This window comes from Nilaparvata lugens, chromosome 3 (genome assembly GCF_014356525.2).
Source record: "Nilaparvata lugens isolate BPH chromosome 3, ASM1435652v1, whole genome shotgun sequence".
Taxonomy (NCBI): Eukaryota; Metazoa; Arthropoda; class Insecta; order Hemiptera; family Delphacidae; genus Nilaparvata; species Nilaparvata lugens.
This window is the reverse complement of record NC_052506.1, coordinates 87,806,595-87,821,739: the sequence shown is the minus strand read 5'-3', so window position 1 is coordinate 87,821,739 and position 15,145 is coordinate 87,806,595. Positions and strand designations below refer to the sequence as shown.

At 33.9% G+C, this 15,145-nt stretch overlaps 1 protein-coding gene across 1 annotated transcript; it reads right to left on the bottom strand.

Moving 5' to 3' along the window:
• Window positions 1–756: 756 nt before the first annotated feature.
• Window positions 757–14,086, bottom strand: LOC111047288 (tumor suppressor candidate 3). Its single transcript, XM_039424950.1, has 6 exons — window positions 13,770–14,086; window positions 9,692–9,832; window positions 8,038–8,178; window positions 5,443–5,593; window positions 2,461–2,629; window positions 757–1,018 (listed from the first exon to the last, which is right to left on the bottom strand). The coding sequence occupies exons 1-6, from the start codon at window positions 13,806–13,808 to the stop codon at window positions 1,003–1,005; spliced, it is 657 nt and encodes a 218-aa protein (XP_039280884.1). The 5' UTR covers window positions 13,809–14,086; the 3' UTR covers window positions 757–1,002.
• Window positions 14,087–15,145: the final 1,059 nt, after the last annotated feature.

Here is a 15,145-nt window from a genome sequence, read left to right as displayed (position 1 = left end):
AAATCTTGGATATATTTCATTCATAATACTGGATGTTTTCTTGTCCATTCTCTTTAAAATGATAAGATAGGTGGAAAGACACTGCCACACTGAATTTTACAGCTCACATTTGGACCTGATGTTGGCAGCAATGAGTTGGCCTATATAGTGAGGATCACGTTATAATGACAGATATGTCATTGATTGATATTATGCAATGATTAACATTGGTGTTGCTATCCTAGTCTATCATTCGACAAAGCAGATAGCGCTATCCTTTTCTAAGTCCAATATGTTGCCAGATCGGTTTATTACGATGTTAAATACAATAAATTAATCAACAAAATATCCAATATCAATTAATTATGAAAATACGGTATATTATTTATTTAATCATTGAAAAATATAATTTTTGACGATTAAAATATAATTGATTATTTTGAACAAGAATAAACAGTTAATATTACATCAGATATACTGGTATCATAGAAGGCAGAGAATCGGCATTGTTGTTCACCTATCTTTCTCCTCTGCCATTATAACGTGGACCTCATTATACAGGATTCCCACTGGTTGGCGAAATCTCAAATTAATTGATAACTGATTATTCGTCTGTTTTTTGTAAATTATGTTTATTTTTGTTAAATTATTCAGCCGCTCCTGGTTTTGTATAGTTCTAACTTGAAATTAGAGCTATAGCAAAATAAAAACTTCACAATTGTAAACCTACATTAATCAATTCGATTTTTTAAAGGAAAGATTTCAGTAAAAACTCTCTTAAAACTTGTACCAATTTAATAGACAGTTTTAAAACTCTATTCATATTTCAAATTCTTTACTTGAATATTTTCAACCTGATACAGAATGATATTATGATTAATTTACATATGACAAAAAATAAAAGAAAACACTTAACACAATATCAAAAATCATTGAATATATCTTCTAAGATGAAAATGGAAAAATGATTGACTTCATAGTCTCTAATTGCACATTAAAACTTTGTAGATGTCTTCTCCATGTTTACTTGAACAGGAAACTGAAAAATAAAGAAACAAAAGTATTACGATTTCATTCAAATTTCAGAAGAAATAACCAGAAAATTCAACAGGGCATGGGCGTATTTCGAAAAAATATGTTTGGAGTAAAATAGTGTGAACTATTCGAACATTACTCAAAATATTGCAAATAATAAGGTTCCAATTACCAATACAACTAATAATATTTTGTTATAGCCTACAAACAAGCTGTAAAGTTTTTACGGGTAACTTTTACTAAACAAAAATAATTTCGTTAGTAGAAAGAGAAGATTCTGTTCAAAAATTCAAGAGCAAGTACACTTTTTCAAGATAACTGGTTTCAAGATAAGCAGCTTTGAATATTGTTCATTTTCTTAATAGGGAGATATAGGTTAAAATACACGCAAGAATGAATTTCCCATTATTTCAACAAATTTGAGTTATGGAAAATGATTTTTAACCGTATGAAGTGCTAAAAAATATAATCTAAGGCAAAATAAAAGAGTTATTTTCAGCTCCACATAATTTATTTAAACCTTTATATCAAGCCAATATCTCTTTCATGAAATCCTTATATTATGGAGAATTTTCACTTCTCTGTTTCTAGTGTAAAAGTTATGTTACGAGAAGATCCTATCATTATTTTAAAAGTTATGAGTGTTTAAAGTTTTTTTGAGGTTTCATACGCCTTCCTCCATTAGGAAATATTGCATCAAATGGGCGATTCTAATAAAATCACCACTAGGAAATAGAATTCTCCACTAGAAAAACTTACATTGAGTGCATTAAATGGGTGATTCTGATAGAACACGATATCAGGATCTATTCACTTGTGCGAAATCTCAATGTACTGACAAAATATTAGTGATGGATGGTTGAAGATAAATTCGAAAGTAAGGAAATTTGTTGATTGTCAAGTGTACCTGAAAATTCATCTGTGATAGAAAAGTATAATTGGCCTCAAGCTGTAGACGACAAAATTACGCCCAGAGGTATTTTGAATTATAAATTTAAATTTTCACAATAGGGGAATATCGTTAATTAAAAACTGAAATTTATCAAAATTTTTCCTAAAATTTTACTAGTTTTTGGAAATTTGTTCCTGTTCTATGGCAGGATTTGGCTGAAATAGCAGAAAATGGAGAAGGAACAGAAAATTTGAGGTTCTTGGGGCAACCTGGATTTAGCACAAGGACATTTTTCATGTAAAAATTGGTTCAAGACTTCTTTTACGAATCCAAACGACATATTAGAAAATAAGAACTACAATATATTTTTCAAGCACCAATGTATAGTGACTGAAGTATTAGCTGTGAAAGTAACATTTTAAACGTTTTAATTTCTCAAAAATTATCAGCTCGTAAATTGAAAATGAATCCTCCTGAAATACGTGTCTATCACTAATTTTATTGATATACAGTTATATGAACGAGAAGAATTTGTTAGGAAAATATTTTTATACCTGTAAGGATAGCTGTGAGCCTTTGAACGGAATATGGAGAGAATGACACTGAAGAATATAGCAACTATTGCTAGACCAACACACACCAAAATCTGGCGCATGCGCACATCACAGTTCTTGCGACCGGCTGCGTCGGTCATCATTATCATGCCCATCACAACTGCACTGTCTGTGCAAACTGTTAAGGAAAATACTCAAGCAAATAAGATTTACTGTAACCAAGAAACAATTTAAATGTGAGACAAAATAATGCATTGCTTCAAAACTATTAATAAATAACATGATAAAAAAGTTGTCACTGTGAACTTCACATTTGATTGGCTTTAAAAACCAAACTATAGTTTTTAATGTATCTTTTATTGTTAGGGCTACTCTTGAATAGAGATAAAAAATAAAATCTAATAATTAATAATAATTCTTGAGGGTGATGCCCACATAAGCTCTTATACTCTGTCCAAACAGGCATGAGCTCTGAAGGATTAGACCGACCCTCCTACTACTCACACACACAAGCGCAGTCTCCTTTTGTGTGTGTGTGTGTGTGTGTGTGTGTGTGTGTTGTGTGTGTGTGTGTGTGTGTGTGTGTGTGTGTGTGTGTGTGTGTGAGTAAAGGGACGGTCTGCCTATCTGTATACTATGTAGTATACATAGTATATCAATGGCGCAGGTAGGCCGGGCGTTTGTACCTGCGCGTGGGGGAGCGGGGGTCGGCTTAATCTTTCAGGGCTCATGGCAGTTTGGACGGACTATAGGCTTGTGCATGGGTAATGAGTGAGAGGGATGATGATTAGACATGACGACTACTTTTTAGGTAGTCGCGGGACCGACGGTTTATCGTCTCCTCCGAAAGACGGGAGTGCCTTTTTTCAAATTGTTTATTTAAAAAGGGTACTTGGATTTGTATTTTTTATTTCTGTAGTTTCAAGGTATCATAATAATATTATGATACCATTATTACCATTATAAAACCATTATTCAATGGTTGAGTAAAAACAGTTGATAGTCAACCAGTGAAAATGAACTGAGTACAGTTAATATTCAAGATTATGCCTAGAGCACAAAAACTTCAATTTTGTTTTTAATGGACCAATTGAGTATAAACAGTTTATATTTTGGAATTCAATTATAACATACAATTTCGGAATATATTAACAAATATACTTTTTGGTATTTAATAAATTCCTTTTGAGGTTCAAGCTTTATCATCATCGTTCGATCATAGTTTGGTCACCCCAGGTCACTAATCTAAAAATTCCCCAGTCAATCGACTGAGGCGAAGCATAAAGTAAACTAAACTATACACTATCACTGAAGATAAAATAATAATAAGATAATGAAGTTGATGCCTTGAGAACTAAAACTATAGTTTAATTTTTAAAACATTGTGTAATAAGGAAATTAATTATTATTATTAAACGGAAATCCAATTTAAATGCTGTAATTCACCCCTAAGACTTATGCTACTGCAAATATTGACAACAGGGTAAACAGCTAGATAGAAATGAGCGCTACTATTCAAAAATTATTTGTCAGTACGGGAAACGAACCCAGTACCTCCTAATTGCCGGTCAGGAATGCTTACCCTTACACCAAACTGACATCGAATTTCCATCTAGCTGTTTAACCTGTTGTCAATATTTGCAGTAGCAGAAGTCTTCGGGGTGAATTACAGCATTTAATTTGGATTTTCGTTTAACAATAATTATTAATTCATTAGAATTTGTATGATTACAATATCTCAGTAATTTCCACCTGTAAATTAATAATATAATTAAGAATGTGTGATTGAGAAATAATTTTTCACTCAAATATGTAGAAGTTTCAAAATATTTATGTTTTTTGTGTAGTTGAGAAGTATATAAACTTGGTAATTATTCATATTAAATAAGAAGACTAAGAAATTGTAAAAGCCAACGATTTTATTGATAGTTAGAAAGACCGGTTTCGGTTGTTACACCATTGTCAATCTCTGATAAACTAAGATTGTCTGAGTTTATCAGAGATTGACAATGAGTTTTATTCATGAATATTAAAATGATAGAAATGCGTTATACAACAAAGATCTTTTATTTTTAGACACGACGTGAGGCTTTGAAACTCGTGCTGGTGTATTTTCAATTTCTACATGAGTACCTAGCTCAGTTGTAGCTGTTACAAAAGAAAAAAATAATACTGGCTGTAAAAAAAAGCATCTTATAAATGGCTGACGAATGTGAAAAGTTGTTATACTCTTATTTTTCAATCATTTTACTGGAACCTCTCATTTATTGAGCTTGTTTTACTCAAGGCACAAGTGAACATTAAAAATGAAGTCGCTACAATTGAATTATTTTAAAAATAAATGTTTCAGAATAGTTAGTACCATATCTCACAATGTTAAGAGGAGTCATTTTTTGTTCTTAGTGAATTTTCCTCATCTTATCTATTGTTATGGTATTTAATATATGGTATTCGTAATGGTAAATTACAAATGGTATTTGATTGGAAAATTACAAATGATATTTGATCGGAAAATTACAAATGATACTTGATCGGAAAATTGATAATTTTCAAATCATCCATTGCTGCCTGCCTAAGAGTTTTTAATGCAATTTTCTGGAGGAGTGATCAGCAGTCAACTGGATAGAGTGCTTGCGTAGCAGCCTAGAGATCCCGGGTTTAAACCCGCTCATCGCCAAAAGGTTTTGACCAGGTTATCGGATAGTCAAGTTAAATTGTCAGTCCCGGCTGAAGTATGACAGTCGTGAACCCCATTGACGTCTTTAATGATATATTTAGGCGAGGTGGAGGGACCTTCCCGCAAGGGACTCCCCACCAACAAAAGCCATACGAATTTACTTTTACTTTAGGAAATTACCACCCAACGCCATTCCGAAATCCTGCAAGATACTGTTACAAGATACAAACTTAGGAACCGCAACCTTCGAGTCAACTTTTGAGTAATTTTGTAAATTTGTAAGATGCATGATTGCAAAAGGATACTGAGAACGATGACAATGTAGGTTTCGAGGACGAACTGTCCCTGGGAGGATCCATGGATGTAGGCTACGCCTCCGCTCTGAGACCGATGCACGAATGGAGGTCCTCGGATGTGATTCCACATCTGGCCAGAGATCATAGCCAGGCAAAAGAACTGCAAAGTCACAAATACAATATTGAAAAACACCGTTTTATTCTTGTCAAATCCACATTTATCGAATTTAGTAACAGAACTGCAGTTTCGTATTGAAATCAACATTTCTTCAGCTTTATTGGTGTCTACAAAATCAATGCATCTAATATATTATTTATTTATTCATATATATAATAATATACAATTCAGGTAAAAACAACAGGCATTCATCCAAAACTGTTTTTAATAGTTTATTTAATTATTTAAATTTATACTATGAACAGAGATGTTATGGAATTCTCCATATTAATGTGAAATTTCATCAGTTCCACATCATTTATTTGAGCCAAACTGAAATTTCAATCGAGGCATCATCATCAGTAGTCTTTTTTGTTAGACTTTAGTTTGGCTAAAATATATTATGTGGAACTTGAAAATCTTTTTAATTTCATATTATTATTTAATTATTGTTATATTTTGTTTAGGAATTGCTATAAAACCAAAAATGAAACATACATACTGATAAATGCTGTTTGAATGAGTTTGACTAACTCCTATCTTGTTAAAATCGCTAAATACGAATTTCAGAGTTACCTAAAAGATTTAGGGCCGTTATCACAGTAAAAGCTCAAACTGAATTGAATCAGGTGGCTTAAACTCAAGATGAGCCACATTATAACAAACAACACTGTGCAAACGGTACTTAGATTGATAACATGACTATTTTTACTTACAGCTAATGGCCATCACACACAAACGTAGTTGTAGCTAGAAATACGAATTCGGAAGATGTAGCCGTCGTATCTACCAATGATAAATCTACGCTGAGCCAGTTTGAAACGGGAAGATTGATTAACATTAGGAGATAATTCGGATACTTCTTTCAAACGACGTATTTCTAGCTACGCTACGTTGGTGTGTGATGTCTCACAAACGAAATACACAAACTATACTGTTGCTTATATGAAGAATAAAAATTAAACCAATTTTCTACATTTAAAAACAGAAATTGGAATATTAATAGGAAATAGATAGACTAATAAGTATACTTAGTAAAAGTCTATTATAATCTGATGAATTTATTGACCGAGCGAAGTGAGGTCTAAGATTCAAGTCGACGGTTTGGCATTTCTCTTAATGTTTAAATGTTTGAATGTTTATATGTTTATATGTTGCGCATTTACGGCGAAACGCGGTTATAGATTTCCATGAAATTTGACAGGTATGTTCCTTTTTAAATTGCGCTTCGACGTATATACAAGGTTTTTGGAAATTTTGCATTTCAAGGATAATATAAAAGGAAAAAGGAGCCTCCTTCATACGTCAATATTAGAGTAAAAATCAGACTATAGAATAATTCATCATAAATCAGCTGTCGAGTTGACTATAAATTGCATGCTATGACGCAAGCAATTCAATATCTCAATGTAACTAGGTGAAAAATTAACAGCTGTGTAGACTATAAATTGCATGCCTCATTGAATGCAATTTTTATGCACTATTGAATAGGTTGCAAAGAACTTATAACTGCTCGTCTGGGCGCCTATAGTGTGGTCCACGTTATAATGGCAGTTGATAAAGATAGAAGAATAGCGATGCCGATTCTCAGCATTAATTAATTATATTTCTACACCGTCAAAAACATAATTGACATCGTTGTGGACCTAGAAAAGGATAGTACAACCGGCTTTGTCGACAAGGATAGCAAAACCAAAGTTGATCAAATACTGTCATTATAACGTGGACCTCACTATAGATGTCTTCTGGTTTTCTCGCGCTAAATTCCGGAAAGCGTTATATAATAATAAAATCTTGTGTAAGCATGATCTGATCAAATAAATAGTTAGTGTATCAGTGTGGATGTGCTTATGGTTTGGGACGTCGTTATAACTGCGCGAGGTCTACTGTTCACAGAACTACTAGTTAATTAAACGATATAAGAGATGCCAAACAATTGTTCAATAGTTAAAGTAATGAATATTATCATAAATTGCTATATTTAGGAATATAAATTGGAATATTAATTGTAAATAGATAGATTAATAAGAACAAACAACAAAAGACTAATGCAATCAGATGAGTTAACAAATTGAACGATAGAAGAGTCGCCAAACAATTGTTCAATACTTCATATTATTATCATGAAGAAATGACTGTTTATCCGAGAAGACTTGACTGCATCCACAATAAACAGGTAAATCATTGTACACCTAACAACAATAACAATGAATAACAAGAGAACAATCAATTCTGGTAGAAATCAGTTTACAGAATTTCAAAAAATGTTTATGACAGTTAAGAGCACGAGAGGTGAGAGTGAGACCAGAGAGAATAGTTGAGCCAAGAGCAGAAATATCTATGATTTTCAAAATGAAATTGAAAAACACGCGAAAAACAGGAACATACAGCCTTGTTACGAGAAACACATAAATCTTGAAACTGATTATCTAATTATGAATACGTACCACGGCTGCAATTCCCCACAGAGTTTTGTTGTAGAGGAAATCGAGATTGTTTCTACGCACATACAAGAAACCAGCAACAAGAGCGAACAACGTTACCAAAGCCATGGTTCCAGAATAGCTGGGAGGTCGGAAAACTCGTATCTGAAAGCAATTAGAAAAATAAAATTATGATCAATATTCACTTTTTCTATATTACAATAATTAATTATACAAATTAAACATATCATCACGCACCCTTTATAATTTATTAGTGCATTGACTATTAAAATATAATACTTTTGAAAATGTCTGCTATGTTTGGGTCAGAATGTAGCAGAGCGCTGGCGGAGAGGGGACAAAGCAAGCTTTAGTAGAGTCATGATACTGAGCATAATGATGCTCACAAGTGGGTGGGTAATGAAATTGAATGGTGTCATAAAATCCATGCGCTTGGTAGGATTCGAAAACGCACCTGTTCTAGCATCAGTATAAAAAAGGTGAGACTAGTGATATGAAACTATAATACTGGGCTATAGCTTTGCGAAATAAAGTAGATTTGGTAAGAAAATTGCAAAAACTATTTAGGAAATTTGATAAATAGCCCACTTGTATCTCAAACTTATTTCTCAGGTTAGAACCAGATAAAGTTGGTTTTCAATATATAGTACCCGGAGTATCTCTTTTCTGTATAGGGCTACTTGTAATATAAATAGAAAGAAAAAGAAAAATTTCAGTACCCTTTTTGTATTATTTAATCACAACACGTTTCAACATTGATGCCATTTTCAAGTGATATGAAGTAAATAAATAAATACTGCTGGAAGATCCTTATTTTTGATCATAATATGTTAGTGTATTCATATGATTTACTTCATATCACTTGAAAATGGCATCAATGTTGAAACATGTTGTGATTAAATAATTCAAAAAGGGTACTGAAATTTGTATTTTTCTTTTTATTAATAGTACCCGGAGTAGTACACTAACTGTAGTAGTACACTATGAAGCTGGATTCGCAAACAACAGTGACAGTGAACAGTTGAAATATGATTTCCATAAGTTCTAATGTTATTATTCATACTCACTCGTCCGGTCCGAGTGGGGATAGTGCAATTAGAACACATGGGAATTAACCTTACAGTTGTGTTGTGAGTGATGTTGTGGTACTTTACCATAATGAAAACACAAATTTGAAATTGTCAACCACTTTTTATTATTATAAATTATTATAATATATACAAAACCAGGTTTCGTGGCTTTATCAGCCACATCTTCAGCTGTTTGTTTACAACTACTACTCTACGACTATAGTAGTTGTAAACAAACAGCTGAAGATGTGGCTGGTAAAGCCACGAAACCTGGTTCTGTATATATTATAATAATAAAAAGTGGTTGACAATTTCAAATTTGTGTTTTCATCATGGGAATTATATTTTCACTGTTGAGTGCGAACCCAGCTCAACACAATACTCACATTGTAAGCTCTGTTACATTTTTTGAATTTAACATATTCTCAATCAAAATAAAAATAGAATAGAATGACTTTTCATTTGATGACGTGGAAAAGAGTTTCGACAGTAATGTCCACCTAACCTTGTCGTTAGCAAAAAATACTAAAACAATACAGACATAATAAAAAAACAGAAACAAAATTGACAAAGCATTACTGTATCACCTGAACATCCGTGCGCTCAGCGATCCACCTGGCCAAAGATTCAGCTCCAAATCCCAACCTTTGAATGTCGAATGTGTCACTGCTCTTCACCTTGCCTTTTGGAGGGAAGTGCATGAAGATCGGTGCTGTATTCAGTCTCAGCTGCAAAACAATTACTATATTTGAGGAGAAAATCAATAGGTTATGAGTTTCAATGACAGTCACAACAAAAGTACATTAATTGCAGTCACAACAAAAGTATTTAAATTATCAAGATGATGAAAAATTATAAGCCTATGTTCACAGAACTACTAGTTAATTAAACGATATAAGAGATGCCAAACAATTGTTCAATAGTTAAAGTAATGAATATTATCATAAATTGCTATATTTAGGAATATAAATTGGAATATTAATTGTAAATAGATAGATTAATAAGAACAAACAACAAAAGACTAATGCAATCAGATGAGTTAACAAATTGAACGATAGAAGAGTCGCCAAACAATTGTTCAATACTTCATATTATTATCATGAAGAAATGACTGTTTATCCGAGAAGACTTGACTGCATCCACAATAAACAGGTAAATCATTGTACACCTAACAACAATAACAATGAATAACAAGAGAACAATCAATTCTGGTAGAAATCAGTTTACAGAATTTCAAAAAATGTTTATGACAGTTAAGAGCACGAGAGGTGAGAGTGAGACCAGAGAGAATAGTTGAGCCAAGAGCAGAAATATCTATGATTTTCAAAATGAAATTGAAAAACACGCGAAAAACAGGAACATACAGCCTTGTTACGAGAAACACATAAATCTTGAAACTGATTATCTAATTATGAATACGTACCACGGCTGCGATTCCCCACAGAGTTTTGTTGTAGAGGAAATCGAGATTGTTTCTACGCACATACAAGAAACCAGCAACAAGAGCGAACAACGTTACCAAAGCCATGGTTCCAGAATAGCTGGGAGGTCGGAAAACTCGAATCTGAAAGCAATTAGAAAAAATAAAATTATGATCAATATTCACTTTTTCTATATTACAATAATTAATTATACAAATTAAACATATCATTACGCACCCTTTATATTTTATTAGTGCATTGACTATTAAAATATAATACTTTTGAAAATGTCTGCTATGTTTGGGTCAGAATGTAGCAGAGCGCTGGCGGAGAGGGGACAAAGCAAGCTTTAGTAGAGTCATGATACTGAGCATAATGATGCTCACAAGTGGGTGGGTAATGAAATTGAATGGTGTCATAAAATCCATGCGCTTGGTAGGATTCGAAAACGCACCTGTTCTAGCATCAGTATAAAAATGGTGAGACTAGTGATATGAAACTATAATACTGGGCTATAGCTTTGCGAAATAAAGTAGATTTGGTAAGAAAATTGCAAAAACTATTTAGGAAATTTGATAAATAGCCCACTTGTATCTCAAACTTATTTCTCAGGTTAGAACCAGATAAAGTTGGTTTTCAATATATAGTACCCGGAGTATCTCTTTTCTGTATAGGGCTACTTGTAATATAAATAGAAAGAAAAAGAAAAATTTCAGTACCCTTTTGTATTATTTAATCACAACACGTTTCAACATTGATGCCATTTTCAAGTGATATGAAGTAAATAAATAAATACTGCTGGAAGATCCTTATTTTTGATCATAATATGTTAGTGTATTCATATGATTTACTTCATATCACTTGAAAATGGCATCAATGTTGAAACATGTTGTGATTAAATAATTCAAAAAGGGTACTGAAATTTGTATTTTTCTTTTTATTAATAGTACCCGGAGTAGTACACTAACTGTAAAAGTACATTAATGGCAGTCACAACAAAAGTATTTAAATTATCGAGATGATGAAAAATTATAAGCCTATGCTCACTGAATTACTGGCATTGTAATATAGTGGGGGCAGAACATCCAAGTGGGAATTTTTATCATGTTCATAACTAGATCCTGTACATGAAAATATTCTGAAATTGGTAATGATTTTTCCAAAAGAGATGAAACCCTATGGTGAAGCTTTATCAATTCAACTACAGTACAATAGTTGAAAATATTAATATTTATACCGGTTATCGTCTATTTATTATTAAAAATTGATTCATTACGTCGCTGTACGGCATTCTCTGCCCTCAATAAACTGTCATACTAATTTGATAACTGTCACACCTAAATTAATCCTGGGTTAGCTAATTATTTATCTGTTTGGAGATGACTTTCGTTCAAACTGCCCCCTGTGGGTTGGGGGAGCTTTGAGTCGAACATCGTACTCAAGAATATGTTAAAACCAGAATACACTCACAGTATCCCTGCTTGTCATAGGAGGCGACTAAAAGGGACCCCCTTTCCAAAGCCCTTCTTCCAAAACCCCTCTTCTCCTTGTTAATGCTTTGGAACTTTTCATTTCTAGAATGGTGCTTTTACCATTGACTCAAGTTTTGTATAATTCTTTATTTTTCTATCTGTCGGCCTTCCTTTGCCATTTTCTCACTTCTTCTTTAGGCCAACCCAAGGTGTGATATGGACCGTGCTGATGGGTGGTGCTTTTATATGGTGTTTCTAACGGTGCCTGCAGGATACCAGGCGCCCTCCTGTAGTATTTAGCATTGCCACCATGCGGGGCTCTGCCTGGGTTGACTCCACTTCCCTAGCTATTCGTGGGAACCACTTGAACAAACCAAACCCCAAGGCAACTCCAGAAGTTGACTTGCCTTCAAACCCATTGGGATTTGTCCCATCAGGGCAGGTTCCTCAATCTGAAATTGGTGCTTCAGTACCACAGGAGGTTCCGTTGCACTATTATGTAGAGGCTACCAACGTTGACAAGGATTCCAATGGTCACGACATGGATGTCATAAGCTCAATCACACCACCCCAACCGGGGAGGAAGGATGAGCTTCTCAGAAATTCAGAAAAGCAAGAATCTGCAGAACTGCCTGAGGATGCAATAGAACAACCGAGCAGTTTGCGGGTGGAAAGACCAAACCTCACCATTGCTTAAAGAAGGGCGACTATTCAGGCAAAACTTCTTGATTGAGGTGAGGCTTTTATGTTTTGGAGGATCATAAAGGAAAACCCCAAGACACCAGTGATGGGTGAAACTCCAGGGTCAAATGTGGGTCAAGAAGAGGCTAAGTCGAGGGCGGCCAGTCGCCAGGCGCTCTAGAAGCAATTTGGCGACCCCTCCCTCAGCGCAAGGACCTACAAAAAAAGCCAGGAGTGGAACTCAAGTAGGTCACGAGTTTGCGGGTGGAGAGACCAAACCCCACCCATGTTCAAAGAAGGGCGGCCTTTCAGGCAAAACTTCTTGGGAGAGGTGAGGCTTTTGACCCTGCAAAGTTTCGGGGGGGGGGGCAAAAAGGAAAACCCAAGAGACCAGAGATGGGTGAAACTCCAGTCAAAAATGTGGGTCAAGAGGCTGATTTAAGGGTGACCAGGCGCCCTAGAGGCGATTTGGCAACCCCTTCCTCAGCGGAAGGACCTACAAAGATGGACAGGAGTGGAAATCACGTAGGTCACGAGGACCAATCAGTCTGAAGAGACTGTCTAGCATATCACACTGGATTGTGAGAGACTAAGGGCAAGGAGAAGGGCTCTGTTTGGCTGCAAGCAATCAGGTTATGAATAAGATATTAGTATAGGAAAAAACTCCTGGATCTTGTTAAGGACACAGGTATTGGTTTGCTCAACTAAAGTACTTGGGATACACAATAAGCTCCGGTTGACGTGTGGGGTTCTTTGAACATTTGGATCCTTGAATCCATCCCTTCAAACATAACATTCATTCAAACTGGCATTTCTAGCTTGTCGTATACGGTATTGTTAGCATGCACAGTCATTTTAATGAATGATTGTGTATAACTGAATAGTTACACTTTTTACTTGCAGTGAACTAAGGTTTGTATCTCTAGTAAGAAAGCAAATATATGAATTTGCGAGTTGATGAAGTAGTATTATGAATCAAAATAATTATTAATCTTATTTACTTGTACTATTATAAATAAACACTTCTGATTTATATTTCTCGAATAGATAGTAAAACTGTTCTTAATGAAGTAATTTTATAAAAAACTCACCATTTGGAAAACATCGGCACCCTCATCGAAATCGACCATTGTGAAGAATAATTTGTTGCTAAATGCTTGAGAATAACGGAAAGAATTTGCAACAATCAGGTACTCATCGTTGGCATGCCTGCAAAAAGCATACAATTCAATGAATCTGGATGATAAAAATCAGTCTATAATGAAGGAAATACTAAAAGAATAAGCATGCATTAATATTTATGCTATGTAGGTTTGTCAGCTTGTGTATGCTCACTCTATGATTATATCGAGTAAAGCTTGTTGACTCGATCACATAATAGCTTCCCTGAAGATCTTCAATATGATGCCTGTGTGCAGGAGGTTAAGGTCTTTGTCTTTGAGAAGGCACTTCGGGAGAGGTTTGTGAGTCTGGCACCCTACTCACTGGATGAAGAGGCAATATAATGTTTTCTGAGATCTATGACTGACCTCCCATCTTGATCTAGTAGTCTTCTTAGTCTTCGTAATCAAGTTTTAAAATTTTAAATAGCCTACTTGAATAAAAAAGACTAAGAAAGATAAACAATGAGTTTATCAGAGATTGACAATGGTGTAATAACCGAAACCGGTCTTTCTAATTATCAATAAATCAGTGGTTTTTTGAGAATTTCTTAGTCTTTTTCATTCAATATGAATAATTACCACAATATCAACTTCTCAACTACACAAAAAGTAAATAGCCTACATTGTTTTCTGAGTTCTGAGATCCATGACTGACCTCCCATTTTAATCTTAGTCTTTGCTATCAAGTTTTAAAATTTTTGCCGCAATATATCCAACAAGTGCCTGTTTATAAACAGCTGTGTCAAGGAGGGATTTGGTTGTCAGTGAGACTATTTCTCCTTATGCTTCTGTCAAAACCTTTATCAAAGTCAAATAAGTTCACTATCATGAAATATGTTATTATAAAGATAAAACAAGATCGTTCTTTGCTGTGAAAGCTTCAATACTGTGAATTTCAAACCATTCAAACCAATGCAACCTGCTATGCATATTTCATTATTGATTTTTCAACATATATATTTTAATAAAATGATTGAAAACTTTTTTATAAGTATATAACTTTTTAATTTAAGAGAAATACAGCATTTAGCATTGAATAACATTTTCTAGTTGATCAAACCCAAATTTGTACAGAATAAATTTGTCTTTGGAAAAAGGGCACATACAAGCAACTTTTCAAACATATCTATTGGAATGAATTAGAAATATAATCATGTATCATTTTCGATCAACATGAAATCAATATAATGAAGTTTGATTTGGTACTAAAGGAATGTTTAATTCAATATTATAAAATACATTGATCCATCCAATAAGTAAAATATTCCAAGAAAGGTTAGTTTTCTAGAATACTGTGTACTGTC

Excerpts from the sequence above, each read along its gene's own strand:
- LOC111047288 (XM_039424950.1), bottom strand. The coding sequence starts at position 13,808 with ATGGTCGATTTCGATGAGGGTGCCGATGTTTTCCAAATG. Across the intron at positions 8,179-9,691 it reads CTGAGCGCACGGATGTTCAG|ATACGAGTTTTCCGACCTCC; the intron begins GTGATACAGTAA and ends AATTGCTTTCAG. Across the intron at positions 2,630-5,442 it reads CTACATTGTCATCGTTCTCA|ACAGTGCAGTTGTGATGGGC; the intron begins GTATCCTTTTGC and ends CAGTTTGCACAG.